General features: G+C 47.3%; 1 protein-coding gene across 2 annotated transcripts in view; it reads left to right on the top strand.

Moving 5' to 3' along the window:
- Positions 1–22,231, top strand: part of DPYSL2 (dihydropyrimidinase like 2) — a 103,313-nt gene that overhangs the window by 75,082 nt on the left and 6,000 nt on the right. For both annotated transcript variants that reach the window (XM_015593314.2, XM_006916963.3), the window contains exons 4-11: positions 304–468; positions 2,669–2,730; positions 3,239–3,319; positions 3,903–3,971; positions 8,984–9,104; positions 17,375–17,531; positions 18,005–18,146; positions 20,196–20,366. In XM_015593314.2, the coding sequence (XP_015448800.1) occupies positions 304–468; positions 2,669–2,730; positions 3,239–3,319; positions 3,903–3,971; positions 8,984–9,104; positions 17,375–17,531; positions 18,005–18,146; positions 20,196–20,366 (968 nt within the window). The remainder of the gene's footprint in view (positions 1–303; positions 469–2,668; positions 2,731–3,238; positions 3,320–3,902; positions 3,972–8,983; positions 9,105–17,374; positions 17,532–18,004; positions 18,147–20,195; positions 20,367–22,231) is intronic.

The raw sequence follows: 22,231 nt of genomic DNA on the forward strand, positions 1-22,231 counted from the left end.
TCACACCGCCTCCATAATGACTCATTGTCTGAGAAATGTGCCCGAGGTGTGTGCTTTCAGGGACTTTGAGCTGGGAAATCAGATCTGGGCAACTCATGCGTGGTTTCACCGGAGTAGCCATGCCATGCCAAGTTTCTGCTTTCCCTCTCTTGGGTAGTCAGCTGGTTTAAGTGGATCCTTAGAAGCTGGTTGTAGAGATCACCATCTGGACTTTGAACCCAAGAAGCTTTGTTGAGAAAACAGCTGCTGGCCTGTGGCCCTTGAGGCTTCTGTTGATGACGACAAATATCTGTTCCTTTCTAGTTGACCATGTTGTGCCTGAGCCTGGGACAAGCCTGCTGGCCGCCTTTGACCAGTGGAGGGAATGGGCCGACAGCAAGTCCTGCTGTGACTACTCTCTGCACGTGGACATTACTGAGTGGCACAAGGGTATCCAAGAGGAGATGGAAGCTCTGGTGAAGGACCACGGTAGGTTGCACCAACCCAGTATCCTTAGTCTATGAGCTGGCACAGCCCTTGGAGACAAGCTCTGTGAATGATGCTTTTAGATCTCTTTTGATCCTCATCCTGGCCATTTAAGGAGACAAGGCTTGGGCTGCAGTTCATGCTGATTGGAGGGGGCCAAACCCAGTCCGGCAACAGAAGCTTTCGCTGATATGAGAACCAATCTGAGCCTTATTCCAGGGATCTGTTCCTATATAACATCTGCTTTCAGTTTATTGGTTTGAGGGAATCTTGCGCCCTAGCTAGGGGCTGTGAGAGTGACTTGCCCTCAAAAGGTAAAATGCGTATCCTGGTGGGGATTCTGGGCGGTCGTAGGAGAGTGCCCGGGACTTGGAGTAGAGGATTTGGGGAGCTTCTTCCTGCCAAACCTGGGAGAACCAGGACAGATTTGAGGAAGCCCTGGGACAACTTGAGGGGTCTCTTTTGGTCCATAGGGCTATTTTAGGGAGTAAGATTCCAGGGATTGGGTTCTGAAAGATTTCCAGGGAGGCTGGAGGAATCTTGACTACCTCAGGTGCCTCTGGGACCCTCTTGTCCACATGAACCTTGGGGGTTAGGTGGTTTTGCCAAATCACATCATCTTCTGGGGTCCCTTTGAACTTGGCTGTAGACTTGACTCCTGGGTCACAAGTTAACCTCACTGGATCGTAATCGTCAAAGAAACACCTATTGCTTTAGGGTTTGGAGACTTCTAAGCTCAGAAGTCCCATGAACTGTGAGTAAAATGACAGGAGGGAAATTGCTAGGCATAGATATGGTAGAAAAAGCCCAGAATAAAAATCTATAGTTTCGAGTTCATTTCTCTATTCTTCCACAAACTAGCTCTATGAGTTTGGACAAATCGCTTAAATTTTATGAGTCTCGGATTAAAAAAAATTCCTCACAGGAGGTTATTGGACTAGATATCCTAAGATTCTTTCTAGTGTGAAAGTACCCCGTAAAAGAAAGTAGCTTAATCTTTCTCACTTTTAAGAATACCCACATTTAACTTTAGATACTTATTGTGAATCTACTCACAATCAGCCAAGAGGTTACCACATAGCAACTGTTGCCTAGTAGGGGAGAAGGGCTGAGATGTCCTGGGGCTTGAATTTAGGCAGCTTCCAGCACCCCCAGTGGCTTGAATTAAGTGCCCAGACTAGAAGGTTGTCAGTACAATTGTTTACTATTGTGATGGATGTTAGGCAGAGATATTTGGTCCTGTCCCCAGGGAGGCAAGAACTCTAAAATGCCAGGATGAGAATTGTGACATCTGCTTGTCCCACTCATGGAATGTTTCTTATTTAAAATCTTTTCTTAAAAATCAGCATGTAGGGCAGTATGTTTACCAAAGAAAAGACAGTTATTATATTATAGATCTTCTCAACAGGATGTTCTAATTCGTTTTCTTCATGAAGTCCCAACAGTTGGGATAAATTTTTTTGTTTAATATTTAACTTTTAATTGTGGTAAAATATAACATCACATAAAATTTACCATCTCAACCGTTGTTAAGTGTACGTTCAGTTCAGTGGCCTTAAGTACATTTCACATTGTTGTGTAACCATCACCCATCTCTGGAACTTTTCATCTTCCCCAGCTGAGACCCTGTACCCATTCAACCGCTAACTCTCCACTCCCTCCTTCCCCCAGCCCTGACAAACCCCATCCTATTTTCTGTTGCTATGAATTTGACGTAGAAGTAGAATCCTACAGTATTTGTCTTTTTCTTAGCATAATGTCCTCAGGGTTGATCCATGTTGCAGCTCGTGTCAGACTTTCCTTCCTGCTTAAGGCTGGAATAATATTCCATTTACGGATATGCCACGTTTTGTTTATCCATTCACCTGTCAGTGGACAGTTGGCTGATTCCACGTTTTGGCTATTGTGAATAATGCCGTATATCTGTATGGGTTATACAAATACAAGCAACCTTTAATTTTGATATAGTTCTAAACTTAGAGAAAAATTATAAGAATACTAAAAAGAACTTTTGCACCTTACTCCTACATTTACAGGTTGTTTATATTTTACCCCATTTGCTTTATCATTCCTCTTCTCTCTCTCTCTCTCTTTCTCTCCTCTCTCTCATGGATGTGTGTGTATATATATATATACACATTCCTTTCCAGATTATTTGGTTTATCTACTAAAGTCACATCTCCCTATTTTGTCTGTCCTCCAGGGGTAAATTCTTTCCTCGTGTACATGGCTTTCAAAGATCGCTTCCAGCTAACGGATTCCCAGGTAAGAAAAGTTGGCTCTTCTGAGCAGGCTCACGGACATTTGGTACATTCAGGCCACTGCTATTGTCTTGAAAGCTGCCTCCAGCATATATACCTCTCTCAGCTCCATGGGAAATGGTGGCGGATGAAGTCCCTGATGCAACGTTACCTTTAGGGAGGGAATGAACCCAGTGCCCTGGCCCCCAGCGCCGGCATTCCACCAGGCTCTGGAGTTGGCCTGCCATGGACGGTGTGGCTGAGAGGTGTACTCAGAGCCAGTGTCATCCGTGAGCTTCTCAGTCCTAATCCACATCCTTTTAGGTTATGCTGCTTCTGTTAATTACTGAGAGATCCTGCTCTGCCCCATGTGGCCAGAAACGTTGCCCTTGGGACACGGCAGAAGAGCAGGGCTTCACAGAAGTAGCCGAGGCGTGCCGTTTGCGATCCCTGTGGCCGACGGGGAGAAGGGCGGGCTTGCGGACAGGGAGATGGACGTCCCTGTCTCTCCTCTCGCTCCCCTCCTCTCTCAGATCTACGAAGTGCTGAGCGTGATCCGGGATATCGGTGCCATCGCCCAAGTCCACGCAGAGAATGGTGACATCATTGCAGAGGTACGATGCCTTCCCCTCTGTCGTTTCTGCATGACCCACAAGGGCAGCCTCCAGAAAGGGAAGTGACTTCTGGAGCTCCGCTCCCAGGTTTGGAAAAGCAGGGGAACCTGGCGTGAGCTTCCTTGGGTGGTGTACGGACAGCCTCACCGACAGCGTGAATGTCGGTGACGCAGGCGCCTCCCAGTGTGTTCTGCAGGGCACACAGCCTGTTCCCTTTTCACAGACAGGTCATTTCTCTCAGTGCTGTGATGCCGATGCACCTCCTGTGGGGGTGGGGCATGGGCGCCTACCTATAGACGTTTATACTGTAGCATCCCGGGGGAGGAGCTCCATGTGCCTGGGAGGCCGTGATTGATTCGCCATAGCTTAGGCAGGACTGAGAACAGGGTACTGAGCCCTTCTCTTAATGGGGTCTTGAGATGAAGGCTGAGTGGTTAGCAACGCCATTTTCACATCTTACCTGAGTAAGTTTAACTCAGGTCTCCAGCAATCATAGCCACCTGAAGTCACACACAGAGACATACACACCCACAGACACACAAAGTGCTCACTTTGACAGCCTGGCTTTCTTTAAACATTGCAGGAACAGCAGAGGATCCTGGATCTGGGCATCACGGGCCCCGAGGGACATGTGCTGAGCCGGCCTGAGGAGGTGAACATCGCTGAATGGAATGCATGTCCCTTGGGCTGCCAGAGCCACATAGGACCCACCCTCCTGCCTGTTGAGAATGGGGCTTCTCAGATGCTGATTTTGGTCCTTATGAGAAGTCACAGGTTACCTACGTGTGTGTCTACTCAAGCAAAGTGAAGGGTTAGCCTGAGCCGTGGGGTAAAGCAGTGTGGCTTGTTCAGCCTGAACACTCCCCTCTCTGTCTCTCATTCTCCAGCCCTTTCTTGGTGAGGCACCAACAGTGTTTTATCAGCATCCTGCAGTCCGGGTTTCGTGGTTCATAACTTAGAGCCTCCAAAATCTCACCAGTCGCCAAAACATAGTCATGGGGTTCTGAAAGTGCTTCTAAATGTCTCAAAACATCAGAGAATTGTGAATTTTCCCATGATGAGTCTGCACAGATGATAACATAGTCAGCAGAGTTTGGTAGACAATCTTTCAAAATCAAGGAAGGAAAATTAAGAAGAGGGGCCTTATTGGCACAAAGGTTGAGTCATCACTGTCTTGGGTGGCGAGGCTTGTAAGTTAGAAGGTGCTTACATCAAATGTGACACAGTAACTTTTTCTAAGTTAGAATTTGTGGCCTTTCAGTGCTTCTCAGGAGTTAGCTCCTTAACAAAAGGCTCAGGTCAGGCTTTTGAGGATCTGGTGGCTCCAAGCAAAGAGAATGCTCAGGATTCTCCTGGGGGCAAACAGACTTTCTCATTATGAGAAAGAAGTAGCAGAGAGGGTTGAGTGCAGAGAAAGGCAGATAAAATCATCAGGCAACTGGATGTAGCCTGAAATTAGGAATTTTCCTTCCAGAAACAAGTGGAAGGAGATGCTTAACAAGAGGCGTATGAATGGGTCCAGGGCCCCAAACCACAGAACTTCTTTAGAACTGGGATGCCTGCTGAATCCGGGAAAAGTGCACATTGGGGCCCATGGGTGCAGGCGTTCTGCTCCCGCTAAGGAGAAAATGGATTCACAAGGGTTGCAGTGAAGGTGCCCCCAGTAGGCCGCCTGTGGTGAGGGCGAGGTGACACGGCATCCACGGAGTCTTCTCAGGTTTTGAGGACAGAGTGAGGTTGGAAAAAGCAAAAATAATGTAAGAAAGACAGAAAAAAGTGAAGATAGAAACCACTTGGAAAATATCTAACACACATTGAGGGCTTACACTTTCTTGTTCTGCCGTTCATACTGTGAACACACACAGTCACACAGACAGACACACACACACTTACAAGTCACAGATACAGAGTCACACACAGACATACACATACACACCAGGGCACCATCAGACCATCTGACGCCCTGAAGACATTTTCTCCTCCTCAGTATTGTATGGTCCTCTCCAGGCCATGGGATATAGGTCCTTTCATAACCATCTGACCTTCCCATGAATGCTAAAATCCTGAAGGCATGAGCCGGAAGCTAGCACGAGGGTGAAGGAGGCTGAAGGTGACTTCTTTAGGCCCCTGCATTCGCTGTGGGGAGCCCTGTCCTATGACTGTGGCTGGTAGACAGTGATTCAGGGAGGCAGCTTGTAAGAGAGAGGGAGACAGTTTCAGTAGCTGATGCTAACAGTACCTGAGGCTGGTTTTATGCAGAAGTGTATACAAGCACATGTACAGATATAAGTGCACACGTATACTTGACATATGATCACACTCATGTACATGTGTACATACATTCAAACAGTGCAGTGCTATGCACACATGTGTGCACACATGTAGAAACCATCTCACTTAGACAGATGCCCTGAAGATTCCCTTCTATGGCTTTGTGTCCCTTCCAGGCTGGCCTTGGTGACCACTGTAACTCACTTTCCCTGGATAAAGCTGTTGGGGAGGGAAGGAGGGAACAGGCCATGGTGGCCCTCAGCCCCGCCCTCTTCAGGGTGGGTTGGTCTTGTGTTCAATCTTAAAGAGTTTTGGGGTCAGACATTTGAGTCACGGGGACTCTGCAGAGGGATGGCATGGCCCTCAGGGTGTTTGCTTGCTTTTCCTTGTGAGCCCCATTCAGAGCCAGCATTTACTGAGTGCTCTAGCTGGGCCTGGCAGAAAAGTGTGACCAGGGTGTGCAGACAGTCGGAGGACTGGGCTGTAAAGGCATGTCGACCAGAGGGGCCAGGCCCTGTGCTTAACCAGTTCACATGTTAGCTCTGTAATCATCCTCCATAGGGGACACGACAGAGCCTCCTTCGGACACCCCCAGGGAGGTGCCACTCACGTGGACGGCACAGCTTCATCCAGGGAATGAGCGAGTGCCCGTGCGTGGGGCTGCCTGGAGTTGTACTTCAGCAAGGCCTTTGTCTTCTCTGTCTCTCAAATATGGAAACCACAGTGGCAGAAGTTAAGTGACTGCCCAGTGTCAGCTGAAAAGTGCAGTGTCCAACCTTCTTCCCCAACACACACACACACACACACACACACACACACACACACACACGCACACGCACACACACACACGGAGCCCCAGCTCAACATCAAGTCAGTGGGCCCAGGTGACCAGGTGGTGACGCTGGGGCTGGGCTTAATTAGAAAGTTTCCTCTCGCCTTTGTCCAGTTGGTTGGCTGGGGAGCTGCTTCACCCTGTTCCAACTGTACAGGTGTCAGGAGTTGCCTCTACAGGAACAAGACAGGGTCGAAGGTGCTGGGGCTCCGAGTGAGATACAGCCGTTAAGGCTGTCTCTGGGAAGGCAGTGGGGGCTCGGAGGTGAGGGTGAGCTCTCTAGCTGGGCCTGGCAGAAAAGTGTGACTGGGATTTGTAGACAGTCGGAGGACTGGGCTGTAAAGGCATGTCGTGTGCTGATACTGTTGTGTGTCCTGCTGCTGGTGTGTGTACTGGCGGTGGTGTGTGTGCTGACTGTTGAGTGTTCCTATATAGTTTGCTTTTCTCTCTGGACCTTTGGGTGCCTTATGTTTAAAATCAGAGAGTAAGCCTTGATGACTCCCCGTCCCGATAGCTCTATAATGAGGCAAATAAAAATAAGTTTTTATGTTTAAACTGTAATACTATTTTCATAATATTTTAAAGCAATAGTATTTAAAGCAGAACTCAGGTCGTGTAAGATGGTTCATATTGAATGTCAGAGGCATACACTTATACACACAGAGGGCTAAAATGTGGACCCTGGCATGGTCCTGGGTGGAATGTGGAGAGCTGGGGTTTAAATGACCTTCTGTGTCCATGAGGTGACCTTGTAGTTCAGCCCCTGCCTTTGCTCTATGCCTGTACGGGGCTGGGGCCGGGGAGGGGTCAAAACTCACTTCACAGTGGTGGATGAGCAGATCCAGACAGGGCCCTGGGACCCAGATTCTTCAGTCCAAAGCATCTTCATGGAAGCCAGTCCTCCAGGGTATGACCCCGATAGAACTGGCACTTTCGCTCCGTTTACTCCCTAATTAGGACAATGACACATTCCAGTTCACCCGGGACGGTCCATCCCCCCTGGGTAGTTATGAATAGGGCCTCTGTTTGCCTTCAGAACGCCTGGGTTGGGACAGTAAGTTGGGAAGTCACCGGCACCAGCGGGAAGCGATGAGGATTCTAGTGGAGTCCTTTTCACACTTTACTGTGGACTTCTGAGGTGACCGCAGAGATTCAGGACGTTGGTCCCCCTTCTGTGCTGCCCAGGCCAGGGGCACTGCGGTTGTCGCTGGAGCCAAGGAGAGAGAGAGCCATGGTTCAGCTATTCCAGGAATGAAAACCATTTGGATGTTTAATGAGCTTTTTCAAGAGCCATTAGTTTGGTTTTAGAGTTCTAGACATCTCTCTTTACATATTTGATGCCTGAAAGGCCAAACGGGGGACGGGAGGACTGTCTTAGTTTATTAAATTAGGTTACCAGTTAATGCAATTAGAGAACTTCCGCTCTTGGCCAAGCTCCTGTAGAGACACGGTTAGCTAAGACGATTCAGTTAGGAGTCCAGTCATTTCTTGTGAAAAAGAGCAGCTCCTTATGGAACAGCCTAGCTTTACCACTCACATAAAATGAAGTCATGTATTTGTTTGGTAAGTGTTCTTGAGCACCTGCTGTGTACCGAGCACTACGTTGGGAACTGTGGGGGTTGGGGTGTGGAGGATACAAAAAAAAAGTAGACCCGGCCCCTTGCCTCAAAGAATAGAAGCTCCAGCCTCTTGCTAGGATTTGGGAAGGAGCAAAAGACTTCTTGAGCTCTGTCATTCTATAACTTGTTCTTTCAGTCGCCTGTTCTAAACACAATTGGCTGATTCCTCTGTAAGATACAGCTTGATCTAAGCAGTCTTACCTGATCAGGTATTTATTTAGCAGTCATCACATGGGGTCTTTGAAATTTCATCCATTGAAGCATCGGGTTTCAAGAATCAGATTATTACTTAGAGCAGCTCTTTCGCATCTCGTGCCGAAGGTCGTACCAGTCTGCGGCTGGCCGTGGTCATGTTTCACACACAGAGGGCCCTTGGTTTACACAAACGCTGCTTGCTCCATTCCCAGATCTGTGAGCCCACATTGTTCCTTGGGTAGTGCTGGCTTCCTCTGTGGGCATCGGACTGAAGCCTAGCACAAAATCACATCACTAAAGGTCATGACTCAAGACCATGCAACTGTAATGAATGCACCAAATTGAGAGCAGTGTTTCCATGAACGGTGGTTCTCCAACATTAGCAAGCACAAGCACCACGAAGAGTAGGTAAGACCCACATTTCTGGGTCCCACACCCAAGAGGTATTGCTAAGTCTGCAGCAGGTCCCGAGAATCTGCATTTCTTAGACACCAGGCTGATGCTGATGCTGCAGGTCTGCTGACCAGACTTATAACCAGGCAGAAGGGCCAGGAAGGAATGGCCCCTGATTTCGACCAATCAATGTGGAGTGACACTAGGCAGGTCACATCCCTCTCCTGCAGTGCCATTCAGGGTAGCACCTGAGGACACGGTGCTCTCTCATTCATCAGCCTTTCTCGGCGGGTGGAGGGTAAAGATCGACTTGTGGAGTGGGCACAGTTCTCATGTTCAGATGATCTTCTGTAGGTTGAGGCTGAAGCCGTGAATCGTTCGATTACCATTGCCAACCAGACCAACTGCCCCCTGTACGTCACCAAGGTGATGAGCAAGAGCGCGGCCGAAGTCATTGCCCAGGCCCGGAAAAAGGGTAAGTGTCGCTGGCTTCTGACTGCAGGCAGGTTCGAAAGCGAGGAGGGCTCCTTTTCCAGAACCTCATGCCAAGTGGGCTGCTTTCATCACGTTCCAGCATTAACCTAATTACAGCTGAGCAAGGCAGGGAGCTCCAGTTTCTCTCTCTGTTCCACCGCTGCGGCCTTGTTAGCATCTATTTAAAGCCGCATACAGCAAAGAGTGGGTGGGCAGGCACATTTTTTCTCCTGCCCACCCCCCTTCTATATAAAGGTTGGATTTAATTCGATGCAGTCTAAATAAACAGGGCACATACACAGATGATGTCAGTTTCCATCCGCCACAGAGTCAGTCATCCTTCTGGGGAACTTTCTATTGCAAAATGTGTTTCCCCTCGTGGCTGGGAGTGATTTCCGCCGGGGTAAGTAAGAGAGAGCCATGTGGGGGCATGGGTTGGTGGATGCTGCTCTGGGGCCCGCCAAGCCTAGACCTCCTAGTACTCGAGTCACTCCTGCTAAATTATATTGATATATTCTGGGCTGAGGCCGACCCTCTTATTACTGGGAGTCCATGGACAATGTTCTTAGAAACTAATTTACTAAGTGCAGCTTCCGGTGCTGCTTCCAGAGGTTGTTCTGCGGCGCACCTTATCCATTATGGATGCAGCAGAGCCCTGCTGTATCCTGCCCTTGGCCATGAATTTGCATGATCACACCACGTGTTCTGTGCTTGGGAGTGTAGCTTTGTGCACAGAGAGCCTGGTCACCAGTAGTGGACTTTGAGGGTGGCTCTTGGCTTGATGTGAACATGAATATCATAAAAGGACCTTTGTCCCTCCCTCCCTTCTTCCTTTCTCCCCATTATGTCCCCTGACTCTTGTCTTTCTGGATCTCCATTTCTGTACGTCCCCATTTCTCTCTTGATTTCTGTTCCCCTTTCTCTTGGTCTCTGGATCTTTCTCGGTCTCTCTTTCATTCTCTTTCTTTCCATTCATCTCTTTCTCTCGCTCTGTGTCCTTTCTCTGTGAAGAAGGGAGCAGTTTGACCTCTGCGGTTCGGTTTCTAGTTCTCTGCGAGATGGAAGCCACATGGATAAGGAGGACTATAGGATTTCTTCACTGGTGGGTGACTTGGTGCAAGACCTCAGTGACCACTGAGTTGGCTGGTCCCAAGAGAGGGTGGCAGTGGCCCTGTTCCTTGGACCTCTCCCGGGGCCTTTGTCCCAGGCTCTGAATCAAACGGTTATGGCCTTGCCATCTTCCTGGAAGTCTGCCCTCTTCTGGCAGCTGGAGGGAATTGCCTTTTTGAAATAAAAGAGCATTCACCTAAAATAACATCATCTGCTCAAAATTTTTGAGTTGTTTCTAGGAGACATTGTGGATGATGACTGTTGGTGTCCCATCCTCACCCGGGTCCTCTGTCACGCCCAGGCACCCATTTTCAATACGGCTGGGCAACAGCACTCAACAGTAATCACAGAACTGTTGCTCCGTGCAACGTGGAGACAGTAGGCACAGTGTCTGAAAAGAAGTTAAGGGGAAGCTTACTTTTTTGTTCATTTTAACAACCATACTGTATCCAGATGATAATAAGAAATAGAAAGTTAAACATTTTAACATAATTTAATTTAACACATTTTAACATAATATAACGAAACAATTGGACATAATTTAAAAACTGAGGCCTTGTTTTCTGATTCAGACTGTCACTTGCCCAAATTGGAGGATGGAGGAGTTGGGCCTCTCACCAGACCCCGATCGGAGCAGGCGGAGCTGGCCCTGGTCTGGGTTGCAGAACGCTGGGCTCTGGACCAGCCCCTTCTCCTTTCAGTGCCTCAGTTTCCCCATCTGTAGATGTGGAGCTGGAACATGTTACTACAGAGTCCAGTCTCACTCAATACCCAGTGACTCAGTGCCTGATAATGTCCTTCTGTTTCCTTTACGACTTTGGTCCTGCGTGAGCACTGGCGAGTGGGCACAATGAAGGGACTGTTTCAGCTGTTTGCTCCAGAACCTTCCAGGTGCGAGTCCAGCCGCGCCCCCACCGTGGTTCTCAGGGTGGCTCTTGCATTCCAGCTCTCACTCTGTAGTCCTTAAAGCCTTCGCTTTAGAGGAACCTGAGCTGTTAGGAAAGAATTTCCAGTGCATTTGGCTGCTCGTGAGCAAGAATGCGAAACCCCAGCTTGCTGCGCCGGCTCTCGAGGCTCCTGCCGTCTCCCTGGAGCTTCACAGCAACGTGGGCAGCGCAGGCCGGGGGTTTGTACTTTGTTTTACTTTGCAGCTGAGTAAACGGAAGCTCAGAGCTGGCGAAGGGTGGAATTGGGCTCTGATCATTCCGCATCTGACGTCAGGCCATGAATATCCATCCATGTTAACGTCTGACTTTATGCCTCGGGATTATTTTAATATGGGAAACGCTGTGACCATCTCCTTGTCAGTGTGTGTTGGGGTTTGGTTCCTCAACAAACCTGGTAAACGGGAGCCTGACACCTAGCACGGTCGTGGGTGGTACTGACTGAGAAGAAAAACAATGCAAGCCTGTATTAAGCGTTAGTGCTCCAGGATCAATATCCTGTCCTGGATCAAACCCCAGGTCCACTGTGCACTAGTACGTGATGCTGAGCAAGTTCTGTATCATCTCTGTGTTTCATTTTCCCATCTGCAAAGGGAGGGCAGCAACAGTGACTCATGTCACAGAGCGATGGCGATGCTTAAATGAGAGAACGTTCATAAAGATGTATATCATAACGGTACACGCTATTCTCATGAGTAGCGAGTGAAGGGCTGGTTAGAAAAGATGCCTCCTGACCTAAGGTAAGAGTTTCCTGCTAAGGATTCTTTGCTTCTTCAGGTGGGGTCTTCTAGCCCCTAAAGGCACAAATGAGGCACGGCCAACTTTCTGCTGCTCCATTTCTTCATCTGTGAATTGGAGAGAACCTTCATTAATTCATGACCTTCCCTATTTACTTTGCCTTTTATGATGTGATACTTCAGGCCTTTGTGTGGGAGACAAGAAATGGTCCCAGCCCTCAGCTCTTTCACTAGCAGGGGAGGGACACAGGCGCAGAAAGTCACAATGGCAAATATTAGCAAAGAGGTGCAGCCAAGTATGGTAAGAACACAGAGGAAGCACCACTGTTTACAGACACACCCCCGCCTGTCTCAGGCTGCGGAACAGGACCCAGTATTTCTCTGCAGATCATAAGCCTACATCTCTTTCTCTTGCTGATCCCCATGTATTCCCCACCTCGAGACCTGCTGGTCCTGATCGAAGGCAGGAGGTGTTCGGATAAGCGAGGGTATGAGGTAAAGTGTAGATGAGAATATTTCCACATGCCTGCTTGATCCAACACAACCGCCATGCGTCTTGCCCCAGAGACAGTGTTGCCCATGCTGCCTCCATTCTGTGCCATCCAGCCAGGCAGCGTGTCATCGACCCCATCCTGCAGAGAAGGAAATGACATCACAGCCAGCATCAGAATACCTCGAGCAGTTTTTACTCTTCAAAAGAACTTAGACATTGGTTGATTTAATAGGCTCATATCATGACAGAGACACTGAAATGTGAAAATTGAAAATCTTGCTCCAGAACATCCAGCCCATGGGGAGCAGAACACAAGGTTCTAGACTCCCGGCCAGCTCTCTTTCCGCTGAGAGTCTATTGCGGGTTTTTTCTGGAATGGCTCCCTCAGCTTGCATTTGTCCACATGTGAAACCGAGTATGGCTGCTGATGTCTTCCTTGTGTGGATGGCATGTAGGCAGTGCCTGGTGACCTCATCTGGTGGACAGTCTTCTCCGTCCTCCTCTTTACCACGCCCCCCCCACCCCGCGTCACCCAGATGCAGAAATGGGAACCGAAGCTGGGACAAGACTTCCTATGTCCTGTAGGGCAATAGAAGTGATTCAGAAAAATTAGAAGCACATGGCCTGGGGCCATGGGGACCATCCCAACCTGGGAATGAATCCTTAGTGTTAAGCTAATGCACAACCTAGTCATTTTGAACCCAGAGAGTGGCATATAGATTGGCTTATGAATATCATAAAATCTCATAAAAATCTGTTATTAATCAGGGCTCTTCAAAGAAACAACAGAAACAACATATATAGAGGTGGTGTGTGTGTGTGTGCGTGCGTGCGTGCGTGTGTGTGTGTGTGTGTGTGTGTGTGAAGAGAGAGAGAGAGATAACGAGAGATAACTTAAGGAATTGGCGTTGCAGCTGGGGCCCCAAGGCTGTCATTTCTTGAGGCATTCTTTCCCAATCAATGCCCTCACTTTAAAAGCAGACAGTGAGACTTTGGGAATTCAATTTGCATTGTAATTCAGACACTTGGCAAGATGAGCTACTGGGTTTGTTTTTCAGCCATCTGAACTCAGGCTATTGCAGATAAGCATCACCATCAGGGCAGACAGAAACTTTGGGGTCACGGATGGGGTGGCACTGGGGCTGCCCTGAGCTCATCCTTTCTTTCCCCACTTTGTCCAGCATAATTAGGAACAACCAGCCAATTTTGTTATAGTCAGATTGACAAAAATATTCTAAGGTCTCAGAAAACACATGGTCAGCCCAATCATTGCCTCTGTAATAAGTATTTGATTAGGAGTATCCTATGGTGACATATTTTGCTTCTCTTTAGCCCCAACACACCATGGACTGTCAGTGCTCTCTTTACTACTGGAAATGAGTCATTAGTGTCCTTAAATCAAATCAGATCAGAGAGCCAATTCCTGAAACCCCGACCTATTCAGAAAACTTTGATTCTCTTTCTCTAGAACCACTCTTGATACCAAAGTCTAAGATGGTTACCCATGGGTAGGCCCTGGCTGGTGGGTTCTGGCACAGGTTCTCTGAGAGGAGGGGCAGGAGAGAGAGAGAGAGAATGTCCTAGTCAATGTTTGAGAGAGAGAGAGAAAGAGAGAGAGAGAGAGAGACAGAGAGAGAGACAGAGAGAGACAGAGACAGAATGTCCTAATCAGTGTTTCATTGTAGTTTTTGAAAAACATATACCTGATTTTCCATTGTTTCTACTCCGAATTTGTGTCCTAGTCAGTGTTTCATTGTGCTTTTTGAAAAACATACCTGATTTTCCATTGTTTCTACTCCGAATTTGTCCTGCTTCTCATTTGTGGGAGAGCTGTCAAACATTTCTCAGCCCAGCCATCCATTTATTATTCCTCACGAATGCGCTCAGACCCCAGGCCTGTTGTGGATGAACACCGCCCCCAAGGCTCCTGCAGTTCCGGGCCAGGCCTACCAGCTGCTGGCTCTGAGTCACATCTTTCAGTTTAGAATTTTCCCTGGAGAAGAAAATCATGAAGGTCTAACCTCCTCCAAGAAAGTGTCAGCAGTATGTTTAGAGGAGTGCAGAAAGACCAATTAAGCCGATTCCATGGTTGTTTATTATTAGTGGTGATGATTTCTGGTGCACAGCTCAGTAGTGTCTGTGGCCTGACTGAGGTCAGAAGCTCATCCACGGTCCCCTCAGGTACAGCGTTTATAAAACGAGGAGAGGCATCCTGGGGAGGCTGCAGGCCATAGGTGCTGGGAGGTACAGCCCCCACCTGTGGACTTGCATTCTTCTGGAGGTGAGGGTCTCCCATAGGGTGGTTTAACTCCTGCCCTGCCTTTGTGGGGTGAAGAAAAGGAATAAACCGAAAGACAGCAAGGACCTCTGAATTCCTTGGAATTGAACAGGGCGAAGCAACAATGATGCCTTCCTTCTTCTCTAAATGCCCTTATCTCAGCTTGGCCCTGGCCCAAGGGTCCTGGCTCCGCCTTCGTCTAAGGAGGCAGGTCTGGTCAGCAGTGGCCTTGAAGCTCCAACCCAGTTCTGTGTTTTCTAGAGGCTGAAGGCCGAGTTCATTCCTCTGTGGTGAGATGCATGTTCTATGCACGAACAGGACTCAGCCCCTGGGCACCAGCTTCCCACCCCATCACAGTTGTATTTCACAGAGTGAGATGAAGGCCACAGCAAGGGCACTCACACGTGTGGGATTCAGGATGGGTTCCAGGAACCAGCCCCTCCTTGTCCCCTAGATTCCAAAGTCAGAGGATGAGCAGCGGCAGGTTGTAGGAAAGTCAGGAAACCGTTGGTGCTTGTCCAGGGATTTTCAAAGACCAGCAAGCTGCTCTTTTTCCTCCAAGCAATTCTGCTCTCTTGAACTTTTTTATGTTGACAAAACCAGGAAACCTTTAGGGTTACAAGTCCTTTGTTTTCCTAATGACTGGCACCAAACTCTCTGTGTGCTCAGACAGTAGCCAGCGGGACCTCCAGACCTGGCTGGGCAGAAGAGCCACCATCGGCTCAGTCAGTTGCGACTGGTACTCAAACTAAAAGCTGGGAGCGGAGGTCCTGTGAGAACCAGAGCCCAGGCCGGGTCCTGCTCAGCCATTTGCATTTTATAAACAGACTTGGCAGCAGCAGAGGCCTGCTCATTATGCGGTGTTTTTCCACTTCGGGGTGAGCTAGAGGAGTGGTTTGTGCAGCTGCCCAGCTGGCTCCCCAAATCCTACCTGGGAGGCTTTGAGTAGGTCAGGAAGCCAGGAGGCCTCCCAGGTGATGCTGAGCGTTGGCCCTTCCCCCTCACTGGGGGCTTCCTTCTGGGGTAGGCTTTCCTGTTTGGAGCCCTCCCTCCTGCTTCAGGATTGTTACTGGTTTCCTCAAGTGAGCTGCCTGCCGTGGCCTCTAACACTCCCTGGCTAAACAGTGGCTCCTTTGTGAAATTCCTGAGGCTGGAGGGGGCAGCTCCAAGGAGCCAGCTCTCAGAGTGGCAACTGCAGCATAGAGGGTGTTGTGGGTTATTATCAAGAGATAAGACCTTGGAAAGGCTGTGGAGGTGGAAAGGAGACACATTCCCGACTGAGAAGTGTTTGGCCCTGAGGGCCCTGTGTTTGGAGAAAAGGGAACATTTGACCGGATGTTTGTGATAGAAGGAGGTGAGGAGAGCTGAATTCCTGGTGGTGGGAAGGCTGGCCCGAGGTCAAATTCCAGCTCTGATGCAGTTCATTAATAAAAGAGTACACCCAGTAATTAATTTGACACATTTTTATTGAGTGCCTCCTGTGTGCTGGCAGATTTCGTTTTCTTCAGGGTATCTCCGTCTAGTGGAGAATCAAAAAATTCAAAACGGGGTGATTATTGGATTATCAGAGTGGAGAATGGGATTGAGTTTTGGACGATGCTAAAGAGATCAGCTTTCATAGGTGGCTGGACAATGAAGGCCATCAGATACGTCAGAGAGGAGTTTGTTTTTGTCCTTGAAGGCAGAATGCTCCTTGGGAGGATTTTATGCAAGAGAATGGCCTAGGCAAGATTATGTTTTAGGAAGATTATTCTAGAAGTGTCATGGAGAATGAACGGATAGAGAGGTGGGAAGAAGGTTGGGAAAACAAATATAAATGTAAACTCTAACTGGGTGGCTCTGTTGGAATGAGCTAGGGAGAAATGATAAAGGCCTGATTTAAGGGGAGGAATGGAAAGGAAAGGATGCATTTAAGGCATTAAAGCGTTGGCATTTACTGGATGGGCGTAAATGATTCCTACCTTTCTGGCTGGCACAGGAATAGACAGAGCACCAGGGAACTGACGTTCTTTCTCGGCAATGTATTAGTTAAGTTCACCAGGCTTCTGGAAAATCTGAAACCTCAGTAGCATAACTGCAGACTCCTTTATTTTTCACTCTTACAAAGTTGGCGGTGAACCTGGTGGTGCTAAGGGCAGCTCCTTTCAGGTGATGACTCAGGGATCCAGGCTGTCGCTTAGCCAGATTAGTACTTGCTCTCAAATGCTCCAGCCCACCGATGTCACATCTGATTTCCTCTCTCAGCCCATTAGCCAGACGTAGACACTTGCAAGGGGCACTGGGAAATGTCGGGAGAGCGGGGGGAGTGTTCGGTGAGCAGTAAGGTTACGTTTGAGATGTCACGGATCACCCAAAGATAAGAGTTTATGTGGCACTTGGGACTGGGTACTTGAATGCAGTCTGAGATTATTAATGGATTTGGGAATCAGCAGCGTAGGAGGCAGACTGTTTGGGACCACACAGAGTGTGTTGAGTTAGAAGAGCAGGGTCCAAAGGTGAAATCTTAGGGAGCACATATTGGATCCTTGACTTTGGAAGTATTTGACCTCATCGGGCATCGGTGTCCTCACCTGTGAGGTGAGGCTGGTGCCTTCTTTGAAGGGCTGGTGAGAGCCCTTGGCATGCTGCCGGGAGGGTAGCTACTCCAAAGAGGGTGATTTCCTTTCTCCCTCATTGTACCGTATTCAGCTTTGTTGTTCTTTTTGCCAGGAACCGTGGTGTACGGCGAGCCCATCACTGCCAGCTTGGGAACTGATGGCTCCCACTACTGGAGTAAGAACTGGGCCAAGGCTGCTGCTTTTGTCACCTCCCCACCCCTGAGCCCTGACCCTACCACTCCAGACTTTCTGAACTCCTTGCTGTCCTGGTGAGTCTGGTGACTTGTTCACACTTCCCATTCTCAACCTTTCCTCAGACCCAGCTGACCTGGGGGGGTTACAACACGGTGGGCGAAAGCAGGCTTGCAAACAAACAGACCCTTGCTCTCCAAACTCAGATCGACGAGTAGGAACAGAGAATTATCACTTTGACACCATTCTGGGGGAGTTCTGAATAAAAACCTAAGCCATCTTGAAATGGGGATGAATAGGGTATCAAAAGGATTCCACCGTGTGTGGTGTATTGTACCCCCTTAAGATGCCTCCCGAAATAGATTCAGAGGAACAGCATAATAATGAGGTTTCAGTATCATGTCAGATCTTCCCAAATTTCCTATCTCTTGAGGGGAGGAAAGGTTATTTTAAAAACTGTCAGTGGCCTGGCACATTAAAAACAATATATTCAAAAGTGATGATTTGAAGTCAAAGGTTAGTTAAAAGCCGTCCTATGCTTTCCTTCCAGTGGAGATCTCCAGGTCACTGGCAGCGCCCACTGTACTTTCAACACTGCTCAGAAGGCCGTGGGGAAGGACAACTTCACCCTGATCCCTGAAGGCACCAATGGCACTGAGGAGCGGATGTCCGTCATCTGGGACAAGGCTGTGGTAAGGGGCATGGTCTCACTCATGGGTTCATCTCAGCCTTCCCCTGCCTCCTCGTCTGAGGGTCATAGGTCGCATGCGGGCCTTGAAATGGCAGTTGAGAAAATTCTAGGAGTTAGTACTTCTTGCGTGACAATATTTCTTACGTTAGGGAATCCGAGACCATTCCTTATAGATCATTTCCTTCTAAATATTCCATTTGTATTTCCTATCATTATCATCTGTGGATCAGTAGACACTGAAAAAATAACCCACAGAGTCTTTAAAACATGACTCTTCTTTGATCAGTCTGGAAAAAGCTTCCTTAGCAACCTGATGACTTTCTCAGTTAATCTTATACTCTTGAAAATGGGCTCAATTTCCTTGAAACTGTCTTTTAGGGCTCCCCGGGCTTAGCATTTCCCCACTACAGGCTTTGGGCAGGTCTGCTTTGAACTTACATAGATCTTCAATGATCTCTGGGCTTTTCCATTTTCAGTGTTATAAAACATATTAACAGAACAGGTTGTCTTTTTTTAAAATGAAGTTTTTACATTATGTAAACAATAGATCTTTATTCAAAAAGAATAAGGAAGTAAATAAAAACTACTTACAATACCATCATTTTTGGCCAAACGTCTTCATTTTTTGCCAATGCAAGAATGCACAAGTGTGTATATGTTATATGTATGTGTGTGAGTGTGTAAATAACATTGGCATCATACATACTATTTTGTGGGCTGTTTTATTAAAACAACATATCATAAAAAAGTTTCCACATCCTTAAATATACTTGAAAAGCTTGTTTTTTAATAGCAGACTGTTGTTCCATTTTAATGCTGGACTGTAATTCATTTGCAGTTCTTTATGCTATTTCTGATTTTGTTATTGGGAATAAACATCCTTGTAAACACATCTTGGACACATATTTAATTATGTTTATAGGAGAAATTTCTAGAAGTGGTATAGCTGGGTCAAAGGGCATGTATATTTTTAAGACTTCTGATGTATATTGTCAAAGTTCCAGAAAGATTGCATCAGTTTGTATGCCACCAGCAGTATATGATATTCTCAGTTCCTTCTACCGAGTCCAAATTGGTGTTATCAAAAAAAACACAAAAGTATTGCTAATTTGATTGGGGAATTTTATTTTATATTTAATCTCTTCAGTTATTGATAAGAGTGAATATTTTTTCATATGCTAATGGGGCCATTTGTATTTTTTTCTCTCTCTCATACCCGCTCATTTCCTTGGCCCATTTTTCTGCTGGCTTTTGAGTGCATCTCCTAACTCAGAGATATGCAGTCACTTCCTCAAATTTTGCATTTAAAGGAGAGTGGAACACAGGTGGTAGAGATGAGAAAGTGCAGGAAGGACTTGAGGAAACGTGATTGGCACCTATGGCTGCGGAAACCCAGACCTGGGGCTGAGCCTTCTAAGTGGGCTGGACCAGAAGCCTTAGGTCTGTACCTGTATCTCTGAAAAGGACAGCCGTTCAAGCCGAATGTTGTTTCTTGAAGGCATTGCAGCCCCTTCAGCTTTTTGTTTTTAGTTTTCACTTTGAAGTAATTATAGATTCAAGAGAAGTTTTAAAGATAGGACTGAGAAGGCGTCTCCCTCCCCCATGTATCTTTCTCCCATTTAATCGCCTTGGTTGCATCTCCCATGATTACGGTACGACATTAACACCCGGAGATCGACGATGGTGCGGTGTGTGTGTGTGTATGGTTCTGTGTCATTTTGTCCTATGTGGATTCATGTAACCACAATCAAAATACAGATGTCCTCTGTCATCACGAAGACCTCCTGTATGCTGCCCCTTTATAGTCACCCACCCCACCCTGAGAGGGATCTCTGTGTCGCTCCTCGTCTGTTTTTCATCTCTTTACCTTTGTTATTTTGAGAATGTTTATATAAAGGAAATCATATGGTGTGTGACTTTTTGAGATGGATTGTTTCACTCAGCATAGTGCCGTTAACATCCATCTAGGTTGTATCAAAAGTGTGTTTTCTTTTTATTGCTAAGTCATGTTCCCCCCTGCAACTTTTTGGTGCTTTATTGTACTCCTCAGGTCACTGGGAAGATGGATGAGAACCAGTTTGTGGCTGTGACCAGCACCAATGCAGCCAAAGTCTTCAACCTTTACCCTCGAAAAGGCCGCATTGCCGTGGGATCTGATGCTGACCTGGTCATCTGGGACCCCGACAGTGTGAAAACCATCTCTGCCAAGACCCACAACAGCGTAAGGCCTGTTAACTGCATGGACCCAATCCAAACAAATCATAATCGCAGAAAGAGACAGAGACAGAAAAGTCCTCAGGATTTATGAAAAGAATTCTCCCTAATAGGAGTGAAATTTTTTCCAGGATATATTATAACTTGCAATTTGCTAAAAAAAAAAAAAATTTTTTTTGTCCTTTACTGAGGTCAGTAAGACTGATAATAAGTCACTCTTATCATCATTTTGGAGTTCCAGAGACTGTCTTATACATAGAGGTCTCTGTTGGTAGACCTTTAGAGCCTCCCATGTCATGCCAGGACATCAGAAACTTCTAGAAGTCAGGCACCATCCCGTTTTTATAGTTCGGTGTAGCACCTCTCATGGCAGTGTTTGGTGCAAGGGACTTAAATGAAACATCCAAACATTTACTCTTGAGATGCCCACTGGTACTTTTATTCTTATAAGCCATTGTTTTCTCATATCATTGTTGCTGTATAGAAACTTAAATAACAGTTGCTTTTATTGTCTTCAAGGAATTAATTGACTTAGACTTATCCTTAAATGGAAGAAATATCCCCGGCAGCCATTTTGACCATGATTTTAGGATCTGCAGTTTTAGGGTATCTGTTGTCTTCAGGCTAGAATATAGAGCTTGGGGATACCCCGTCTTGTTAATAGGACCCTGGGCAAGTGACTTCATGTCATGTGTCAGGCTCCTTGGCTGAGAATGAATCCAGGGTTTAAACAACGTCTCTGAGTGTCCTGTGACTCTGAGGTCCGGGGCATTGGGCAGAGGTGTTAGATACCATTGGTTCTTCATAGGAAAAACTATGTGTGCATGTCTGTGTATCTATATTGCTATATCTATGTATATTGATATAGATATAACATTGCAAGAATATGGACAAAGGGGCAACTTTGAAAAAGAAATGGGCGTAGGGCAGAAGTGTTCTATGTCAGGAACTCATATGAATCTCGAAGTGAATTCTTAATGAATGATGAGGATATTCTAGATCAAGTTCTAAACTGAAAGCTGGCTCAATAGGGAATCTGATTCTAGGTTGCCCACCCTAGTTAGCCTGGACCAGCGAGTTCTCACGTCTCCCTGAGGTGTCATGACTGCTCAAGAGTGGGCCCCTGGCATTTCTCTGGCACAGCCTTGGGCCCTTTGCCATATCCTAGCCGTCTCCCATTTGGGCAGAGGGGCTCGGTGAGTGAGGCTCGCCTCTCGTTTCTGCTGGCACCTGTGGATGTCAGGATGGTGGATGCCTTCCGGAAAGGCTGCTCAGCTCTCAGTATTTATTTATAGGTGACGTTTCCCCCTCCTTTCCCACTGATTTGCTTAGCTCTGCAGCATAGGCTGCGGCCACACCAACTTGTAACTTAGATCAAAACCTTTTGGGGATCCAGGATGGCTTCTTTACAGGCAGGGGTCTTAGCCCAGTGAACCCTTCTATTCATAGGCATTTAACATCATATTCCAATTTATTCTTTCATTTGGCCTTTTCAATAAAGGGATGATATTATTATCCCAATTGGGAAGATAAATAAACTCAGGCATAGAGAGCTTAAGTGACCAGTCTAATGTTACATAGCTATTTTGCGGTAGAGCCAGAATTAGAACCCAAAATTGTCCATGGCTGTTCCCTGCCAGACTGCATATACAGCCTCTCGGTCAGACTTAGATGGAGAAAATTCTTCCCTTTCCTTGCAGGGTCTCCTCCAGAGGTAACACAGAGGAGGAACTGGACTCATTATCTAAGCTGTAGGTGACCTGGCCAGGGAGCTTGCATTTGGAGCCCTTAACCTGGCAGAAGAGAGGATGTGAAGGAGCGATGGTTCGGGAAGACAGATTCTGCCCTCCAGACATTCCACCCAAACCTTTC

The sequence above is a fragment of the Pteropus alecto genome, unplaced genomic scaffold (genome assembly GCF_000325575.1).
Source record: "Pteropus alecto unplaced genomic scaffold, ASM32557v1 scaffold166, whole genome shotgun sequence".
NCBI classification, from domain to species: Eukaryota; Metazoa; Chordata; class Mammalia; order Chiroptera; family Pteropodidae; genus Pteropus; species Pteropus alecto.